Source organism: Xylocopa sonorina, chromosome 15 (assembly GCF_050948175.1).
Source record: "Xylocopa sonorina isolate GNS202 chromosome 15, iyXylSono1_principal, whole genome shotgun sequence".
In the NCBI taxonomy this organism is placed as follows: domain Eukaryota; kingdom Metazoa; phylum Arthropoda; class Insecta; order Hymenoptera; family Apidae; genus Xylocopa; species Xylocopa sonorina.
This window is the reverse complement of record NC_135207.1, coordinates 1,189,098-1,211,501: the sequence shown is the minus strand read 5'-3', so window position 1 is coordinate 1,211,501 and position 22,404 is coordinate 1,189,098. Positions and strand designations below refer to the sequence as shown.

Below are 22,404 nucleotides of genomic sequence, written 5' to 3'. Positions count from 1 at the left end.
AGTTGGGCAGATAGAGAATAAAAAAATGCAAACGAGATTGAAATCCAGATGGCACTGCGATCTGCATTTTTCTGACACGCATGCGCACTCAATTTTTTGGGACACCGACATCAAAGTTGCCGACAGAAAACTTCGCTACTGTATACTGTGGTAGAACCCTGAGTCCTCGTCTCGACTTCGCGTCGCAACCATTCCTGGAGATCATTGTGTCTGAATTGCACCCTAAAGTGATACAAAAACTCGTAATCTGTCCACGAATCCCGCTCTACACGGTATCAAACGAGGGCTGCACCCTGTAATGATTCGCCTAATACTTGGAGGATCTCCTCCTTAATATATGATCGACACGAACAATATTCGTGCAGCTGGAGGAGGTATTCCTCTCCATCCTCATCCTGTCGCCCCTTAAACTTAGGTCCAAAATGACGAAAATGATCAACATGGCTTTCCTCCCGCGAACTTGGTCAGGACGCGCCTGATTGGGACGCGACAGTCGGTAATGAAGGATTCGTGACGTACGTGCTATTATGTCGGGGCGGTTCTCGCGGGGAAAAATCGCGAAAGTCTCCTGGAGGTTCCATTGGATAGTAGGACAAGGGATTGTGGGGAATAGGGACAGTATAGATGGTCGAGAATAACTTGGGGCCTGTGACGGCGATGGTCTCCCCTCTACGATCTCGGTTCTCGTATCAGACGCGAATGCGACGGTCAGAATCGGTGGCCGAACGCATGCCAGCGAGCAATACTACGAATTCCGCGACAATACGATAACGCAACGCAAACTGGACTGGGGTAAAAGGGCCAAGAGAACTTCGCAAGCGATACAAAACGCAGTATAAAACAAAAAGAAAAAAAATACAGTAGGAAATGGGGCGCTTTAGCGTATAAGAACTCACGCTCTCATCTCAATTTCGCCTTTCCTAATTTGGACGTCCTATCTCTCTCTCTCTCTTTCGCACGTTCTCTCTCGCTTTGCTCGCTCGCTTGCGTATACTAGGTATTCCCGTTCATGTTACCGTTCGCTAATTGATTTGAGTTCGGTCCTTTGGCTTCCTAGATCTTCCTCGAGGCTCCTTGATGGGGTGGGGCTGTACGTTTCGGTATTGTTTGGGGCATTGATCGATGGATTTCGGCGATCACTTCTTCTCGCCCCCTCAGATGTCTCTGGAGTCCTCTTGATCCCTTTAATTGCAACGTACTTTTCGCGCCGCTCCACGGCTCAATCGCAGGACTGTTGGACTGGTCACTCTTCTTTAGGGGCTACAAGGGAGTTCATAGTTCTTTCGCCCCTGTAGAGTACATTTAGAGTACATTTGCTGTTGTTGTGACGACCAATACATTCACAAACGACCCTCACCGACACGGATCATAAGACCTTTTCAAATCGGACATCGATAACGGTAAAACAAACAAGTGTCATTCATCTGGCATGCATCCGGGCAAAAGTCAAAATCCATCCTTCAGTCAAAGTCCTTCTCCCACCACCAAAATAACAAACAGTGTAAGAAGGGTCAGGAAACGCGCAAACCTCAGTCTTGACCTTACCCTGAATTGGTATAATATCGCCTTCACGAAACTTAGTATAATGTAAAACGTAGTTTAGAATAAAGTAAAAACTCGATTGCTCAACGTTTACTGGGCGTATTTATTCCTGGTTCACCCAAAGGTTCATACAAGAATGCCTTCTTAGGCCATTCGTGCTAGCCTCGAGGACACCCTCAACGTCATGGCCCGTTCGTATGTTTAGGCAAGGCCCCGGAGTGGGGCGATGCCGCAGGGAAATGCACACGGCCCTCGTTGACCGCCCGTGCACCCTGTTACCCGATATTTCTTACAAATGTGTTAGTAAATTTGAATCAATAATCCAATGAAAGCTCCAAAAAATTACGTGACGATAATGTGTTGTTCAAAACTATCACCTTGGCAATATACGTAAGGATCAAAGTCACTTGAAATATGAAGTCGCCTCTGTTCTAAAAGTTTATGTTGGATTCCGTTGAAATATTGAAGATAGTCGAAGTTTGCAAAAAGAATTTTTGGCAACTCGAAAATAAAAATTTTAGGAAATATGTTTTACCATTTTAGAGGATAGCTTGTACGCAAAGTAAGGATTCACAACATATACAGCAATATTGGAATATCTGTAAGTAGTAATCAGAAGTAACAACTGTACAAAACTAATCGGTTGGAATAGCACAATTAACATATATTAATTTTTAACAATAAGTCATTACGTAAATTACGCCAACATTTTCTTCATAAAAAAAAAAGAATAGTATAAAATCTAAAAATTACACTATCACAGATCCATGCGATGTCTTCGATATGGTATACAAAAGTACCATGCTTAGCATGAAAAATAAAAGTAAAACGTAAAAAGAAAAAAGAAATGGGGCGTTACTATTTAACCCTTTACACTTGAAAGCTCGGAAGTGGTTTCAAATAATTTTCAATTCATAACATAAAGACAAAAGCAAATCGTAATGACTTCATCTATTCTGCTAGCAAATTACAAATGTTATATATAAATTAATAATATATATAACAAATGTTATAAATAAATTGTAAATATTATGTAAATAATAATGGCGTTAATTTTTCTTTTGAGTGAAATGGTTAATCTAACAATAACTCGTTCTTCGAGAATTTGAAGAGGATCGTGTTCACGATATTATCAATCAGCAGAGCTATGTTCTGCTCCAATTGTGGCATCGCGTTCTGTACCAGCGTCTTCCAACGCAATTTCAGCAAATTATTCACAGTAAAGGAAATAACTTTAGGCTTGATATTGTTTATACGCATATTGGCATGGCCAATGTTCAAGGCCACGCGAGTGTCATCCAGCCTCCAATAAACTACCCCCGTTGTTTGGTCTTGAATATAATTTAATTTCGTGGAAATGTTGGCCTCGATGTTCGTGCAAGTTCCCTCTAATCGATCATTACCACGAAACGACATGAAATAGATCCGGCCAGTCATTTCGTAATTCGCCGTTAAGTCCAATCGTGGAAAGAAAAATTGCATTTGTAGGATATTAGTTCCAGGATCGAACCTATGGAAAGAGAATTGTTTAGAATGTTTACATTATCGAACCTTTGCACGGAGGAAATTTATTTTTGGTATACTTCAACATGTTAGGCTTCAATTTGGGAAAATATACCAAATATACTCGATGATATACATCGTGTTACGACGAAAACGAAACAAGGACTGATCAGCAAAAATTAAATCGAATGAAAGATCTGAGTTTTATGTGGAAAAAAATTTGTAGTTTATACGAGCGATGAATGCAACAGATAGAATATTCGATTGATTTTTTAATAATTAAAAAGAAATAATCGAGTGTACAGTATAATTGTTGTACTTTACATTAAATGTATAAAATATTTAATCGTTTATCTTTCTGTAAAAATTGAAATTATTTTTTTGATCTGCAAACGAGATGTACGATTCCAGAAATTGTTGTACCAATTAACACTTTCGCTACCAGGCCCACAGGAGGAAAACCTTTCTCGTCAAATAAATGACTTCCTGTATTTGCTTCATTGTTTTATACCATAATCCATTTGTGTGGCACGATTTTCTAGTACAAACACTTGTCATAAACTGATAATGGTGAATACCTATCACATATTTTTAACGCTGGACAGGAAAGAAATTTAAGGCGTCACGTGTGTGTGATGCTGGTGGCGTAAGGGTTAAGCAGTGTAAAATATGTATACATAGAGGAAAAATTTGAATGGAGGCAAATATATTGATTAGAGTGACGAATTTTACCTGACTTCGAGAAGTTCGAAGTTAGTGACACCGTTTAAGAATACGTTGTTGCCCTTCATGTAAATAGTAACACGCCCCGTTTGATTGTATTCCAAATCCTTTAAAGCGAATGGTTCGAGGGGTGGAATCTGGAGGGCTGGTACACCATCTTTCAGATATGGTTTCAAGCCATTGACAATATCTTTCACGCAATTACTCGGATCACTTGGACGACATGCATTTATCAGTGACGCTGTGGACCGGAGTAAAGTTGTTTTCCCGTTAAATCATCTTAAATTTTAGAAATCAGAGAAGAAAGGATGGGAGGAAGATTTGAATTTCAACTATCTCTCACTAAACGAGAGATAAAGTTTCGTATAATTTACAGTCTTACTTTTTCTTATATCTTTCAAATTTAATTTTGACAGATTAATTTTATATCTCGACCTCTTTTTTTCTGACTATTAATTAAGTGATGGATTTTTAATGATTTAGTGAACTATAAATCCACTTTTATCCTTTTCGTCATCGAATTCGTCATTTAATGTTCTACAAAAACGGCCTTTAAATTAAGTCAATGGTACTCTAACAAATGCTAATTAATAAATTAATCGATCCTCCAATTTGAAATACTCCGCACTTTGAAATTTGTTACATTAAGAAGAAAAGACGAAGTGCTCTGTTTTCGAACTGTTAGACATTATTTATCATATAACGATTTCAATGGCGATGCAGAAAGATCAATTAATTAGAAGCTGTTTCAAATGGACCTTCAATCATAACACTTCAATGATAACACTTATACAATAACATTGAGTAATTAAATTTCGTTTGACTTTTGTGTTTAGATGGATATTATACAATACTTTATTGAAATTATTATATTAAATCTGAGAAGAAAACATCTACATTTAATATAAACTCATTCTTTTTTTAAATTGTAAAATTACGTTCCTTGTCCCATTTTTAGCTGAAAGTACGTTAAACTCGTGTATTCAAAATTTTTTATTTGTGTCACTTGTACCACTTTTCATTAAATAAACGGCTTAACTGGAAAATTCATTAGAGGAGAAGCACATTAAACTTACATATCGCCAATTCACACGATACTAATTCACCAGAGAACAGCCCGAGCACTACTATGCAGAGTATTCTTCGCCACAGCATCCTGAAAGGATTTCGATATTGATCAAAAAAGTTGCTTAGAAATAAAAATTTTTGTTTACATTCAATCATTATACATTCTAATAAATTATAATGTATGACGCTACAGACCAAAATAAAGTAGAAATAAAATATAAAAGATTGCACTTTGAATCTCGTTTCGACAAAAACCGACTTTGGCGAGCTTTCAGCAATTTGAAAATAACGTGTCCGTATTTTGTGCAATTTTCTTCCTTCAAACTTTTCTACTTTTTAAATTCGTGAAAATTTCAACTAAGACTAAATAAATGTTACATGTTAATATCCCTTTGACATATTTCCGGTTTAGAACGCGAAAACCATGGTAAATATTTAAAAATAATTTTACATACAAAGAGATTTTCCAATCTTCAGTCCCTGACTCGTTTTTAATTTAATTGCTTTTCGTCAAACGCATTAACTCTTCGAATTTCTTCGACTACTCGCCTTATGATTTTTTAAAACTTCTCTATTTGTTCCTCCGCGTGACTTGGATTAAAGTGGCAGCTATAGATTGGCGCAATCGACTGAACTAAATAAGACGCCCTTCACACTCTATCTTATATGCTTGCACTTCCTTCTAGAGGAAGTGAGAATTTTCAGAATCGCGGTTCAGCTTTATCAAACTCCCTGATACGTTTTATAACACGTAAAACCGCGCAAACCGTCATAGTTGATTTTATCAGTCACACAGTAATAGTGTGTCGTTTGATAACAGCTAGAAATAGAATTGTGTACGTTTTTTTTATCTCCAAGACATCTGGACGTATTCCATGTTGACGAACTTGTTAACGAATTGAACGATATTGGCTCACGCATCGCCATTTTTACCACTTTCAGGTTCTTTCGTTCTGATAAGAGAACAATCTCAAATACTGTTATAGTGCAGAAACGTGTCTTTCCAAAAGGTTCTGCATTGCTTACGAAATCATTCGTGACTAGATTCAGTCTTCTGATCCAAGCAGTCGTCCGCCACGTTGCAAATGGCGTTACAGTTTTATTCAGTCATTTATTTAAATGTTTTAGTCGCAAATAAAAGTGAAATTGTTTACTTGAGAGGAATTCATTGCGTATCAGACATTTATTTTGGAATAGTTAGAAAGATAGTTAGGTATTTTCGAATAACGTTATGTTATTTCAGGTGTAAGCCGTATTTGAACTCTCACGAATCGATTTCTTGGAAGCATTAATCAGTAACAGGAATCCAAGTCGAGGAAGCCTCAAGAATATTTGTCATTTAATTTTTAACTTCCATTCAGAGACTATATCAACAAAAAAAATTTTTTTAAATTTCCTGTCATCTTTTATTGCTGCGTATTTAAAAATATTTCCAATGAACGTTAATTAATTTACAAGAGCATCTTGTTCACACTACAGCAACATGATCCGAGGAATGTTAGTCGTCGTTTCAATTACCAGGTTACACTTATTCCTAGCAACAAATAGCAGTGATCGCAGTGCAACATGAACTCGATGAACGTTTGTTTCCGTTGCACCGCGTACTTTGCCGCATGTTTCCTATTTCCGTTTTATCTTGACCGCTAAGAATTGAAACGCACGGCGACACAAGCTTGCATTTCCGGTAAAAATTGCAATTCTGTGGATGAGAAAAACACGATAAAGCGAAAAGAAGCTGAACGTTCATTTCGATTAAAAATATTCTTTATTAAAAAAGTTGCGCTCATTTAAAATAAATACTAAAAATTGAACGTTTCATGCGTTACAACCTAGTATGTAGTATATATATGATAACTGTGTGTAAATATAATTTATACATACATAAATGTCTTAACCTAAACATACATACATACACAATGATTTTGCAGCAGCACTTCAGCTGCTGGTGACTTAAGAAGTTGAGGGTAGTTGGATTCTTCAAAAGATCCATATATAATATTTGCGTTTTCTTATTGATAGGATAACGTTATTTAAATATTATAAATAATCCTCGATTATTCGAGGGAGCAAACCTAGTTTACATTTGATGTAAAGTCTTTTAAATAAAATATTTAAGAAGCATTTGATTTGCGAAAGGATGAATTTAAAGTGAACTTTCAATATATTGCAGTTTTCGTATAAGGAGATTAGAAATTAAGAAGTGAAATGATTTCATTTGGTATTTATTCGAAAACTTAAATAATACTGTACAAACATATTATATCACCATGTTTCTCGAAGACAGATGATTTTACGTACAAGATCCTACGTACACGTTGCTGTACGATTCAGCAAATACAATATTTCGTAATAAATCGTCATACAAGTCCTGTTTCACATCTACATAGAAATTTCACATGCAAATATTTATGAACATTTGACCAGCATACAAAACAAATATAAACATTCGTTTAGAGCAACGAGGTACGTATTTGTACCAACAAATTTTTACAGTGGTAATTGCCGCGAATTAAACAAGAAACGTGTCTACCTGCTTGTTTATGGTAATACTTGGTTGTGTTTAAAACGTCCACTTTCTACTTTTATTGTTTCTTTGGAAACCAAAAACTGGAAGGTATTTGTTTAAAATGTTTAAACTTAGAAATTTTATGTGTTTGTTATTGCGTCGTGATTAAAGTATGTAAGTTTAAATCCAAGACTCGAGTAACAATTTTAAGCGCCTGCAATATAGTTTAACAGCTTGCACGTCAGTCGGATCATTGTCTTTCTTTAGGCTCGTGCATCGTATGAAATGCTTTAGTGAACTGATTATTTAATAAAATTACTATATGGATTATATATTCTCTAAATAATTTCAAAAAAATGCCATTTTCCTTATATTTATATAGCTTTAAGGGAATTAAAAAACGAAAATAGATGAAACAGTTCAGAAAGTTAAAAAAAAATCAATTCAAAAATTTATCTAATTCACAGGCTTTCACGTATTCAAGCAAACGCCCTTAAAAAATAGAATCTATCGCACACAAAAATAATTTTCATACTTTAATTATCTATGAATCTAAATTATTAATATTTATATTATGTATATTGTTTTTAAAAAAAGTCTGAATCTCGTTTCTTACGTTCTAACAAAATCTATAGCTTAGATGTGTACATACATAAAAAATTATAAAAAATCCTTCGAGTCTTTCTACAAGAACTGTTCCAAAACAAAACTGAAACACGAATTAGATTACTTCAAGGTGGCAGTAATACGTCTTCCGGAAATATCGAGAAGATCGTATTTGTGAAGTTTCTGATTAACACGGCTATGGTTTCCTCCAGTTCCGGTCTGACTTCCGCTATCACCGTACTCCAGTTGTCATTTAGGAACAGATTCATGGCGGCAGCGAGTGTTTCGTCCCCGTCGAACAAATTGTCGAGGTGCACGGTGACATGGCCGATATCGAAGTCCACGAAAATGTCGCCCACCCTCTGATGAATCAATCCTAGTTCGTCTTGATACCGCTCTAACTGCAAACTGACGATGGCGTCAATGTCCGTGAAGTTCCCGTGTGCGATACCATTGCCTGTGATCGGCAGCATCACGATTTTTCCAGCCAGATTGTAATTAGACACCATTTCCAATCGTGGAACGTAAACTTTCATTCGTATACGATTTTTTTCGAGATCAAACCTGGGGTGGAAGGTAGTATTATTTTTTTAGCTTGAGAGGTACAATTATACATTAATTGATACATGTCACAGACTAAAGTATCAATAAATAATTATAATCTGAATTAAAGTATGAATGAATATAATACAGAATGAATTTTATTCGATAAAGGTTTGTACATTTTTCTATAAGACTTTGAATAATTTCAAATATTTGTGAAGAGGAACGATTTATTTTTTGCTATAATGAATAATTATGTAGAAAATTATTGTTTCTTTTTTTCTATAAAAATGTTGAATTTATTTTTATGTGATATAAAATGGATGAAACGAGAAATATGGATACTGCCGCAAAGATAGGAATGCAATTTTTATAATTATTTTTATAATTGTTCACATTTGTTTTTCAAGTAAGTTATACGACAATGAAAACGCTTTTTACATGTTTCTTTTAATTCCATTAAAATTTCAATTATTATCTATTTCGAATGTTTATTTTAATTATATTATCATTGGAATTATTATCTATTTCGTACAAACATTAAAATATGCTATTTAATTAAATGTATTTATTTAGTATACTTTAGCGGTATCGAATTTTTTAATGTAATTGTTTAAATGTTTTGAAGATTATATTATTTTAGCGCAATCACCTTTTTTAAATTTATTTAAAACTATAACTAACACAAAATAACTGCGAATAAAGATTCAAAATATTCTCATCATTTTATTAGCAGCAGTTTTCTAATTTTTATACAAAGAATGCAATCATTTTGCATTCAACTTCATTGACAAAATATTCTATAAATTATTGACTTAACACATTCACTGATATAATATAAAAAAGGGCAACGTATATAACATATACAAAAATTCTTTAATTAATAATTAAACTATCTCTGATTTTTCGCTTCTAATAAATAATAAATAAATTTTCTACTATTTAAAATATTATTAATACTTCTAGCTTACGATGTATACAAATTCATTAGTGTACTCTACTCAGAAGTGGCAAGAAATAATTGTTGCATGACATAAATGAAAAATGACAAATGATTACAATTAAAGAGACAAATAGCGATTTAAATGTAAGGACTTACCTAATGGTTTTCGGTATGAAATTAGTAGCACCGGATACGGACACATTGCTGTACGTCGCGTGAATGTAGATGGGTCCGGAAGTTTGATCGATTTCGATTTCCTCTAAGCGCAACGGCTCGCACGCTGGAATCCGAAGAGCTGGTATTCCGTTTCTCAGGTACGGTTTTAAAGCAACGGCACTCTGTTTTATACACTCGTTCAAATTAGGGTCACTTTTATGACATATCCTCATAAATGATGCTGAAAATCAACATAAAAGTCAGCTTCAAACCAAATTTTTATATACACATACTAATTAAACTACTAATTATTTACACACAAATTATTTAATCATTTCTTAGAAATTATTCAATATTTACAATTTTTAATAAATATTATATACATCATATAAATACACTAAATTAAATATAAAATAATAAATACTGCAATATAATTACATATATAAAATTATAATTTGTAATTCTTTTTATTTAATTTAATATATTTAACACAAATATAATATTCTATTACGTAACACATTTGAAATTAATACATATATACAACATTTGTGCGAATATTTTTCGTTTAGTTATGAATTGTGCAAAAATCCACGATTCATGTTTGTAGAATTTTTAATTGAAACCTGATCAAGAGAAAGTTTTCCCTTTCTTATTATTTATTCTCCATTAATGAAACCAAGACTATATTGTGTACTTTTACTGTTCATTATCCTTCGATCTCGTTGAGGATTCAAGTTAGACCTAAATTCTTTTATATCTACGTACATATATCGAATGATTTTCTGTACGATTCATCACGAATTAAATGCACGCGTTCTAGATGCGTTTAACACAATGTATACCGGGTGTCTTAAATTCCATTATATTTAAACGAAATTATAATAAACAATTTTCCAAGCAATTTAATAAAGAATATCTTCTTTCATTATACGTCAGAAAATTAAATTAATTGCAGAGAATGTTAACATACAATATGTGACACGGATATTTTCCATTTATCAAGAATAAATTAAATATTTTCATGGAGACAAAAGTACCACGGTACTTGTCCATAAAAATCATTTTTTATTCAAAGAATGTAGTACTTACGTATTTCCGGAATGGACAAGCCAGTAGACAAGTGGCTCGTCACGAGAAATATTAACAACGATCCGTAGAGCTGCATCGTTGTTGTTGCGACGAGGTTCGAACCAGAAATAATTTCGAATTGTACGCCATGAAAAATTACAAGTGTGCCATCGATCCGTAACGCGCTGACATCAACATTTCTATAGTGCTTCCAATTCCTTTTATGGATTACGCAATTAAACGTCCGATATTTGCTATATATCAATTTTATCGCACTTGTCATTCCTTCGTGATCGTTATAAATTAAAACAGTAATTTAGCCAAATGGGAAGTAAACTGCTGAATGTTGTCGACTGAATGCAAATCAAATTAAATTCAATTTTGAACGGTGTTTGATTGCGAATGTATATACATATCGTTAATCAAAAGTATTCCATAATTATATGCAATGTAAATTAGAAGTATAAAATATATAGTAAATGACTCCACATGAAGTAGATCATACATAAATATTGATGTTTCTTTTTTTTTAATTTTAATTGGCGACGTAAGAAATATATGGCAGTGAAAAGCATAAATATTTATAAATTTTACATAGTATTATTATTTTACTTAAAAGTTGTACAAATTATTAAAATAATAATATTTTACAATACTATATAATTTTATTTCATTCGTTTACATCATTGTACTAATAACGCCAACCATTATATTGTCGTCGATCAAGCTGCTCAAATCCTAACACTTCGTTCCCTTGGTTCCCAAAATTTCTGGTTTAAAAAAAAGCAGTAATAAAAATAAAAATACTTTGTCCCAAACAAATAAAATACTATAACATTATAATTCTACAGACCAAGCTCTCGAATCTAAAAGTAAAAACTGTATTGAAATTGAAACTTAACCTTCGCAAAAAAGAAAAGAAAATGGTTATAACCATTCCACCCCCGTAAACACGACTTATCACCCATACCTCGAACGAAACACAACTACGCTGCCCATTAAGCGAAAAATCACGGGTGTCATGCCCACTGCGATGTACATTTAAGCACAACCGATTGCGTAACGCTGCCCAGCTCCACGGCGAAGCACTATTTGCGGCTTTGGATCCGCCTTGAACCGGCGTCGTTTCCTCCACTTAAGGTCGTGGAGGGACCTTGCCCTCTATTCCGTTGGTAAATGGGGGCAGAACACGAGGGGACGCTGTCCGTGCTTCTACGGGGGGCAAGAAGAAAAAAATCGCAGTACAGAAGCGTTTTAGAAAGATCGCCTTAGTTAACGAGCGCCAGAAGAATCAGTGGTCCATGGCCCAGATCGGATGCCCTTCCACGCTCTCCTATAAAACCGTCGATCGGACGCATCATCTACTTGCGATCGCCACCCATCCACGAGCAGACGCTGCACAACCGTCGTCGAATAACAGTAATGTGCAACGAGAGTCCGGTTGATCCGTTCCAGATCTTCGACTGATCAGACGCACCCTGGAACACCAACGAATCGTCGTTCCGGGGGTGAAAGTGTTGATGTGCGCAGGCATCTTCTGCTTCCTGCTGGTCTTCGTTGTAATTGCCATTATCGTCCTGCTGTTGGTCAAGCCTCTGTACATTTGGGAGATTAAAACCGTGGAATAGAAACCTTCTTCATTTCGTAGTGTTTATTGATAGTTGAGTGTATTAAAAAAAAAAAGAAAAACAATTGATCAATAAGTGGTCCTGGAGTAAGAAACGGGGATTCGAAAGATAACTACACGCAATGACAAAGGTTTTTCCTATGATATTCCTGGCTTTGGCTCTGCTGAGCTTGGTAAACTCTCAGGGCTCCCTCCTGCAGATGTCTCAAGAGCTTTGGACGAAGCTGTTGTCAGGAGGATTCTCCAAAACAGGCAAACTGGACCCGCTGAGGGTTCCAGTCATTAAAGTGGATCAATCAGAAGGAGACACCAGCTACAGGATAATTCTTCGAAACGTAGAAATCACTGGACTGAACCAGTCTACCTTGGATAGCATCCACATAGCACGAGGTCGATTAAAGTCAAATCTGAGCGAGTTAGAAGCTGGCTACGTGAGCTACAGCGATCTGAGGGACCTGGACTCCATCAGATATCGATTCCACACACTGATCAAGGAGCCAAAGACCCAGAACGAGAGCTTCGAGGCCATAGTATCCGCCAGCAGCAACGAGAACAAATTTGTGGCCACTCCAGGTGACCAGGAGAGCCGTTTCGAGAGACTGAGACAGTACGATCCCTTCCTAATGAAGATACAAGCGGAGAAGATGAAGGAACCACCGGCTGAAGATGCTCAAACTAATACCAGATTGAACCAGAAATCTGGTTTGCGGTCGTTGAACATGGAAGACGCGAAGGTTATCCTGAAACCCGACACCGCTCAAATTGTCGAGAACTTACGGTACCCAAGCGACGTTCAACTGATTTACGCGATGAGCGCCGCCAATTCTGGGTTGAACACGAAGAACCAAGCACAAAACAAGAGCTACTACGACAGGTCCAAATTTAGTTCGTACAGTGGCCAGAGCAGCGAAACAGCTAGACAGAATGCGAGAAGACAGGATTTTGCCGATAAGGGGACTGGAGGACGTATCGAGGACTCTGAGACCTCAGCTTCTGAGAACGTGGAGAGCACAGTGAAGGGTCAGAAGTTTGTCCCTGGACAAATTGCTAGGGAACAAGTGCACCGTGGTGAATCGAGACACCTGGAGAAGGAACCTGGGTACATCGACATAGTTTACGCGGATGGCAACAATAGAGGTGGTATGAAACGCTTTGGGAACAGGAGGATCGAATCCAAGCAGGATGCCAGAGTGTTTGGTACACAGGATGATTCGAAGGTATGATATGATTTGATGAATTTGAAAAAAGGAATTTCCTGTACATCTTTAGGGAGATGTGGGCTTCTTGGATTAATTAATTTTACGGGAGTGCTGATATAATAGCGTCTTTTTTTTATATACATTCTTTAGATAATTGGTTCCTCTTCCTTCCGTTAATGTTGAGACTTTCCAATAGAAAGTGATATAGAAAGGAGTACAATTACTTTTTCCCTTAACTCCTTGGTATTCACAAAAATCTACTCTGTTCCATTTTACATGAAATATTTTTCTCTTATCCTCGCGTTAAAATGAATTTAAATTAATATTCATGGGGCTTGAGTAATGCTTTCTTCGCAGATTTATGTACTTTTACATACGCTCCCGAGGAGGTAATTCTTTGATGAAAGTCTCTGAAAATTCAAGAAAGTAAAAATCAAGAAAGTAAAATATATACTCTCCCATAATTCACAGCGTGTCGCTATAGATTATTATCCTCCAGCCATTAGCCTCGCTATAACAGTTAGCCGTCATAAGTAATCATTTCTGTCATCCATAAAATTTCTAACGATCTTCTAATAACTACCATAAAATCCGTAATACCGTCACCATATGCAAACAGGGTGTCCTTGAGAGCCAACGGACTGTCAGCCGTAACTGTACCGAGGGAGAGTCCTTGACGAAGAGGAACGAAGCGGTTAAAGCCGCCATTGAGACGAAGGGGCTGGATGGACTGACCAGATACGCGAGGAATTATGAAGAAAAGCAAGGATACTTCGAGGAGGGGATGCAATTGCTCTATCACTACGGTGCGATGGACCCTAAGTATTCGGGGCATGAGAAATTAACCCAAGGGACCAGACACAAACGTGCTCACAAGGAGAACGAGACCGACGTGAGCGCCATCTTCTCTTGTCTTCTTAACTCGTTTTCGTATTTAACTCGCATTTCGCTCGTATCCAGATAATTTGATCTTTTATCGATTTTCAAGGACGATGTGATGCACGTGATCATGAAAATTAGAGTTCCCCTGCTTCGCGTGAAATCTGATTACCAGCTGATGGGAAAGGTCGGGCAAGAACTGGTAAGAGGGAACGGACGATTCAACGGCACCTTCAGTAAGTATATTCTTGCAACTGCCCAGGTTGTTAACACGTAATGATATTACATAATATAAATATATACGTATAAAGTGTATCGAAGAATCCATGTAGTCAAAATTTGAAACGAAAATTTCAATTTGCAAATGAGTTAGATGTAGATGAGTGAGATTGAGGAAATATTAAAATAATTACTATAACTTTTGTAAGATATAGATACCTAATTATTTGAGAATGATGACTTCTTACTGAGAAAAACACCATGTTCAACTACATATACGGGATTCTAAGAAATACCTCAAATCTTATTCAATGCGACACATGGTACGTGCGAGTAAGGCATTGCAAAAAGTTTTTGGCCGAAAATGGGTTCCAGTCGGTCCCCTCGGTTGCGTATGAGACTAATATTAGGTTGAACTAGATATTTGCAACCAACCAAATAAAATTTTTTCGTAAAAAGCAAACAGTTCGATAAATAATAAATGTAAATGAAGTGAAGAAATCTAATTATGCCATAGATACACACATTTGAATGCACTCTAAAGATATCAACATTTTTTTGTGAATATCTCCGACAATTAGAGAAGTCGATAGTTACACGTATAGAAAAAAAGGTGTTTAAAATGAAGATTAATGGAGGTTGCAAAAAAGTTTGCGATTTTTCTAACCAGGAGCATTTTGAAATGAAAATTACTAACAAATTACAGATAATTATTCTCGATTTCGAATGATTCGATCCTGAAATATATTAGACAATATATTATAATTATTCTCTCCTTTTACTCCTGATTGGAAAAATTGCAAATTTTTCTGCAACCTTCGTTAATCCTCTAGTCATTGTCTCTACTATTTTCACAATAATGGGAATACCTAACCAGCCAATTGCGAAGTAATGCGCGCAACTAATTCCAAGTACTTACGTTACCCAATTGACAACTCGTCACTATGCGGTGTACACCCATATCGGCGCAAGTCTTTAAAAATACTGTAAACATCATCGTAACGCATGCCATGGTGGTACTATTAATTGTTTTACCGCATTCTATCCGCAAATTATGCCTAATAATATTATTCAGCCTGAAAATGAAGTTCGATGTACCACCACTAAAAATGGTATACTCAGGTTTCAAAGAACGTACTGATTTAATGAGCAAAAGTAAATAGTCTTCACTAATGTCGATACTTGAATAAAATATAAAAAATATAATAATAACGAGAGACAATAGTATCTTCTGACATTATACTAGGTGTTTAATACGTATATATATTGAATTGGTGAATGTTACCTACTTGCAGCCGAGGTGGTCGGTGATTTCACGATCGAATTGAAGAATGTCAAAGGTCAGGACATGCTAATCGTCCGCGCAGCGAGGAGCAAATTAAATGCCAAAGACCAGAATGTCTCATTTCAGGGAATGAACGAAGAGGGACCAGTGAAATCGATTCTCAGTCATAGTGAGTATACACTGTTTTATATTTGCCATACAGAAGTGGTAATTTCACTTTCAAATAGAACTAAGACTGACAATTTACATAATAATTAGATAAAATGGAGTTTTGAGATTCCACATTTGTACATAGATCACATACTTGGTAGGTACTTACTTATGTAGTAATTAAAGAAAAGATAATACGCTGAATAAAAAAGGGGATTATGTTCTCTATATATGTATAATTATGATATATACATACGTGAACGCAATAACTTTATATATAATATTTTTAACGTTGTCAATTGCGCGACTAATTTGAGTAGTAATTTAAAAAAAAATTAGGCTTCCCAAAACTGTATTAAGTTCTCTATACATGTAAAATTATACTATAAAGTACTTACGTGTTTTTAATTAATTTTTTAATTAATCTGTATAACGCTGTTAATATTGGGTTTGCAAGCATTTCTTGTATACCTGTCTCTATCGGCACATGTTGGGTTGATGCATGAACAAAAGAAGACATTTTCTTTAAAAGCAACATAATTACATACTATTAGCTTATAGCTGATACTGTTTCAATAAATATTATACATGATTTTATATAAAATTATTACTTAATACAATACCAACTTTTATTATAAATAATTATTACTTATAATAGTATATTAATTTTCGTTAAAAATAATAATTATTCTCTCAAATATTAATTATTTAACATTATACCGATATTTATTATAAATAATTATTATTCTCTTTCGAACTACAATTCAAATACTGATGTTTTGGTTTTTTTTGGACCTTATGTCTTTTCTGCATGAAAATTTGCAAAACCTAAATACCTGGCGCATAAATAGTAACGTGTTGTAAATGATTTCAAATTGAAGATACCGGTTTCCAAGTATTACTGCTGCATTGTTTATGTTTACTTTTGACATTTACCTTCTTGCATAACCAACTCTTTTTTTGTCACGTTTATACTTATTACCGCAGTAACGCTTTCACGAATTGAACCAATTTACTAGTATTAACGCTGAGTTTACGATCGCGTTAAATCGATCTATCCGTAGAAATAGGTACATATATCACAAAGAAAGTTTGAAAAGTAGAAAACTTTGAAAAAAATGAATTTCGATATATATACATAATTTACTATTTATTATAATTTATAATAATTTAATATTATATATATATATATATATATATATATATATATATATATATATATATATGTATATATGTATTAATATAATATATGTATAAATTATAATAAATTATAATATTCAAATTACATATATAAATATATATATCGAGATTCATTTTTTTTAAAGCTTTCTACTTTTCAAATTTTCTTCGCGGTACATATACCTATTTCTGCGAATAGTACAATTTAAAAAAAAATGTAAGATATCTTTGTATATATATAATATTACATATAACATAAATAAATATTATATATTATATATATTATTAATATTATATTCCGTAAAAGAAAATGTAAACGGTTCCTGCAATTGTCTTCATAAAATACTGAAATCTAGTATTAATTACTCAAATTTTACGCAAAAATTTTCAAACTATATTCTAAATTAATATCATACACGTTTGAAAAATGAAATTACTTTCCCAGAAGTTTTATTCTGATCTCGCTTTTAATATACATATAATGCTGTTAATTTAACTCTTAATATTAGTGGCAACGTTTAGATATTAAATAGAAATTATTATATGAAAACTCTAGTGGATATCTGTTGTATGCTGTCCAAGTATAATAATAATAATGATGCATACGTTCAACAACTAAAGGTAAGGAACGACTAAAAGTAAACAACTAAGGAAAATCGTATCAATGAAAATGACACGTAGACATTTATTAGAAAATTTGAGAGTGAAAAGCGATCGAGAAATGTCGAAATGGTAAACAACGACAATAAAGCCGGTTCGAGATATTACGTGAAAGCTGTCTGTTCCCGTTGCGTCATACAATCGAGTTTTTCCGTAATTGCCAGGTGCAATACGGAAAACGCTTAAAAAAGAAATTCTGCGTAGGAAAGTGACGCTGCTCAACAAGAAAGGTGCGATTTGGAATGAACGATCGAGCAGCCACTCTGTGTATAAACTGTGAAACGCAATGAATACGTGTGTAACTACTTGAAAAATTGGACAGGTTGAAAGATAAGCACTTCGTCTTAATTGAACGAATTTAAGAACACCAGTTTTCGAGATTTTATTTCACTTGTATAATCTTTCACATTCTATAAACTTGAAATAAATCATTTTTTAATTTTCGACATAATTTTATGTTCGATACATACAATTATCAACTCTCATACAGTTTAACATATTTTTTTTTAATTTTCTTTGTTTCGTAATTTTGAATTTAGATCGAATTAAAAATCTGACATTTTTAAGAATCAGCGGATAATAATATTAATAATAACGGATAATAATATTAATAATAATTTTTCAATCTGTAGAGAACTGTAAGTTAAGATTTAAAAATTGCTTGCTCTAATTACGATTCAACTAATAGAAATATCGCGAAAAAGATGGTATCCACTAATCCTTAGTTTGTCTATAAAAAATCAATTGTTTATAGTCATAAAACGTAACTTTAATAAGTATTTAAAATAAAAGTGAGCTTGGGTTAGTTTAATATTAATAACTCGATAAGTATGCTTTAAAAATATAGAGAAATTCAAAGAAAATATTATAAAATTACAAACACGTGACTGTTTACGTCCAACTGTATACACTTGCAACCGTTTATTTGACACCATTGTGCGCAAGGCAAAACTAATTTACGCCAGCTTAATTACTTATCACGTTCAACAAAATTTATCAAGTATTGTTAACCTCAACAATACTGACAAACTTCAAACAATAAATTACGAAAGTATCAGAAAAATATCGCTTTTTGAATCCGCATCGGAAGAATACACGCTTTCTTATCGAACAATGGAAGAAAGTAAAAGTGGTCGAGTGTATTGACATCAAGGCGAAGTAAAAGTATGTCCACTTTCAGTGTACTTCGTAAAACACCCTATAATCACCTGTCCGCGGTGTCCAGCGTATTAACTCGCTTAATAATAGATTTACGACTCGCTTTCGTCCGCAGGTTTGATGGCCGCGGAGGCGGTAGCCGCCATGCTCGCCGATGACCTGGCTACCAAAGCCCTGAACGACAAAACAGCGGACGCAATGATCTACAGGATGTACAAAAATCTTCCGGTCAATTAAGGTCACATCCAGGACAATCTCCTGTTCCACTGAAATTTCCCAACTCCGACAGGTTTCTGATTTATGTAACATAATTGCATGGTCGTATAGCGCTCAAAATAATAGTTTTTCTTACTTCAACAGTAGAAAACTGATTTAACCAGAGTAATTTTTATGAGAATGTTTTTTTTTTATATTGAAATCTGAAATTTTTAACACTTTCAATGTAGATCACGTGAAAGCATTATGGTGTACTATTCTAATGGTGGTACGACTTATGTACAAATATTTATGTATTCATCTGCTGACATATCGAATAGATTTAATAGAAATGATTTAGTCGAAAATCAATTATTGCGAAATAATTAAGTATGAGTTTTTTACAATATGGCGACTGATGATAGAAAAGATTGTAGTTTTTTAGATATGAGACAAAGTTTTACTTGTATGCCTTGCAACAATTAATAACAAATTCATGTAATTTATAAGTATATAAAGTAATGTCACTCATAAGAAAATCGTTGTCTGCGTTAAGATACGAGTGATGCTTACAATTAAGAAAAAAGTCTAATGTAGAAAAAGAATCCTGCACTGAATGTGTTAAAGCCGTGAAATGATTTGTATCAAACGATTTTTTACAACTGCAAAACGTCTTTATTTATTTTTATATATTCTTTGGAAATTTGAAATTTATTTGAGACCTCGTAGTAAATGTTTTATGATACAATTTAAAATGTAAAAAAAACAATTGAATGATGACTGTACGAAGTTTTATAATTTTTTATTTTTTCTGGAACATGTATTTTAGATATTTGAAAATTATTGAGGATTTTCCAATGTGCAATTGCTCTAAAAACAGAAGTAGAATTATTTAAATAGTTTACTGTGTTCATGATTATTTTGAGCGGTGTATGACAATATTGTCGATCGCACATTTACTTGTTTATACAGTTATGCTTGATTTTGTTTAAAATCGATAGGAGTTTTTTATTCTTTCTAAACTGATGTCGCTAAATCATTGAGAAAAAATATCGAAAAATCGAGTAAAATTTATTCATGATAGGGACACTCGAGCAAGTAATGCATCCATTACCGTCAGCAGTATATTTTAAGAAATCTCTGAATTATTAATGAATAACTGCATGCTTCCATTTATTTTTGCTTCTGTAATTATTTATTCTTTTTCTTTCGACTCACTGACCATAAAACTACTGACCATTATACCGAATAGCCATTAACTCGTTTATTTACCGGTGGTATTACACTTAATCTTAGGTTACGTAACATAAGTAACGTTAATTGTTGTACGGTAGAATGTCATGCATAGATATTAAGTATTTATTACACACATGTTTTACATTGCATATGAGCGTGGCTCTGTCTCAGAGATTTTAGCTGCATTCTAGCTTAGTTCGTACAATTTTTATATAAACTACGAAACAATCACCTTCTACGAGTATTCTCCGTAGAAACGGTTATTTCAAAGGGGAAAGAATGCAAACTTTTAAGATACTTTGCAGCATCGTAATTAAATTTCTTGTCGAAGAAAAATTTTTCTGAACAAACCCGACAAGATTCCAAGTTTTACAAGATTATAATTTCGATCTTTTCGAAGAATTATTTTTTAATGCGAGCCGCGGAAAGTTTCGAGAAACGATTTAAAGTCTTATGCCGAGATAATTTCATTTTTTCGAAGTCAATCAAAATAATTGCTTGATATATATTTGTTTTTAAATAAGTACTTTCTTAATAGTGCTCATTTAAGAACTGAATTTTCTGAATCTTTAAAAGGGACACTTTTTTTTCAATATTTCAAAATGAAAACTTTTATATAAATTTTCAAAACAGCAATTTCCAACTATTTAACATTGAAAGAAAAATTTTTGATGGCAAACTTGCCAAACTTTTTAGTAGTTTTTATCTAAATTATCAACAATCGCAGTATTATAATTACTTTTCGTGGAGATTTGAAACTTAACAGTTACGTAATACAATTCTAAACCAACAATTTAGGTTTATTCGTAATACAAATAAGAAATTAAAGAAACAGATCGCACATATATGTTCCTTTTCAAATATAGTGGAACCTCGTTTAACAAGCACTTCTCATAAAGACTATTCCGCATAACGAGCGAAATAAAATAAATTGTAAAAAAGTGGCTCCCTTAACGTGCAACATTTTACCTAACGAGTGACGCGGAAAGAAGAAATCTCGTTTTCAAGTCAGTCAGCTTTCTAGTAAAAAAGTATTAGATACTTATCGTAAATTCATAAATAATAAACTACATAATTAAATCGAAATCACATTCCGATTTAAAGGTTCGTTTGATCTGGTATAAAAGAAAAGATAAGGGTGATTTCGTTATTTAACAATTTAGAACAAGTAATTTTCTTTAGATAAACGTTCCATATAAAAAATGTTGAATATTCTTTGGCATGGAAAGTATTATCGTATTTCACATTAATTTAATCACAACAATTTATTTCTGAGTTCAAACAAAAGGTAAAAAAAAAAGATTGTAGTGTTCTAGTTTGAGATGGAAAGTAGAGTGTACTTCTATGAAACAGAAAGAGGGCCATGAAATGGAAAGTGAATGGCAAAGGGTCAGGTCGAACATTTCCCCATACTTGTCGACGAGAGTCACGAGTGCATGGTGATTAGCACATTTTTGAAAATAACAGATTGACGTTGTCAAACCACTTCTGTTTTATTCGATATTAATTCTTCCGTTTCACTTATCTTTCTTGTTTTACGATAAATGTGCAACTTACGGAAGCCCCAGTTTTCACGACTTGCGATATACGTGTAACAATTTCATTCACGTGGCAATCGGCAAACATCGCGACAGGCACGTGCACGGAACGCTGGGGTAGGCTTGCAACCGCTCTCGAACGCACGCGTGCTCGATTTGCAAACGGGTTTACGAACGTTACAAGCCGTTTACACCATTCACGGTGCCCATAGCCGGAACCAGTCGAGATCCGTCGTTCATTTTACATAATCGCATTTGGAAAATTGAACAACAACGTTGCAACAACGTTGCCTTCAGTGGAAAGCGGCGATTAAAACGCGAGTGAGTTTTCCGCTACGCAAAGAGGGATTACTTGCGTTTCCATTCGATCGTTCAGTTCGTCGAACAATTTAGGCTTGCAATGCTATAATTTTTAATGCGT

The 22,404-nt window shown here is 34.2% G+C and overlaps 4 protein-coding genes across 5 annotated transcripts in view; 1 reads left to right on the top strand and 3 right to left on the bottom strand.

Annotated features, from left to right (window-relative positions):
* Hs6st (heparan sulfate 6-O-sulfotransferase) overlaps window positions 1-22,404 on the bottom strand; it is a 209,845-nt gene that overhangs the window by 138,040 nt on the left and 49,401 nt on the right. The gene's annotated exons all lie outside the window — the stretch shown is intronic.
* Window positions 2,617-5,417, bottom strand: LOC143430838 (uncharacterized). The gene is made up of 4 exons (XM_076907274.1): window positions 5,386-5,417; window positions 4,845-4,924; window positions 3,778-4,009; window positions 2,617-3,052 (listed from the first exon to the last, which is right to left on the bottom strand). Exons 2-4 carry the CDS (start codon window positions 4,921-4,923, stop codon window positions 2,617-2,619), a joined length of 747 nt encoding a protein of 248 aa, XP_076763389.1. The 5' UTR covers window position 4,924; window positions 5,386-5,417.
* LOC143430608 (protein takeout) lies at window positions 8,074-10,755 on the bottom strand. Its single transcript, XM_076906962.1, has 3 exons — window positions 10,680-10,755; window positions 9,591-9,831; window positions 8,074-8,512 (listed from the first exon to the last, which is right to left on the bottom strand). Exons 1-3 carry the CDS (start codon window positions 10,753-10,755, stop codon window positions 8,074-8,076), a joined length of 756 nt encoding a protein of 251 aa, XP_076763077.1.
* On the top strand, window positions 12,408-19,251 carry LOC143430811 (uncharacterized). The gene is made up of 5 exons (XM_076907237.1): window positions 12,408-13,502; window positions 14,104-14,376; window positions 14,473-14,599; window positions 15,878-16,036; window positions 19,130-19,251. Exons 1-5 carry the CDS (start codon window positions 12,408-12,410, stop codon window positions 19,249-19,251), a joined length of 1,776 nt encoding a protein of 591 aa, XP_076763352.1.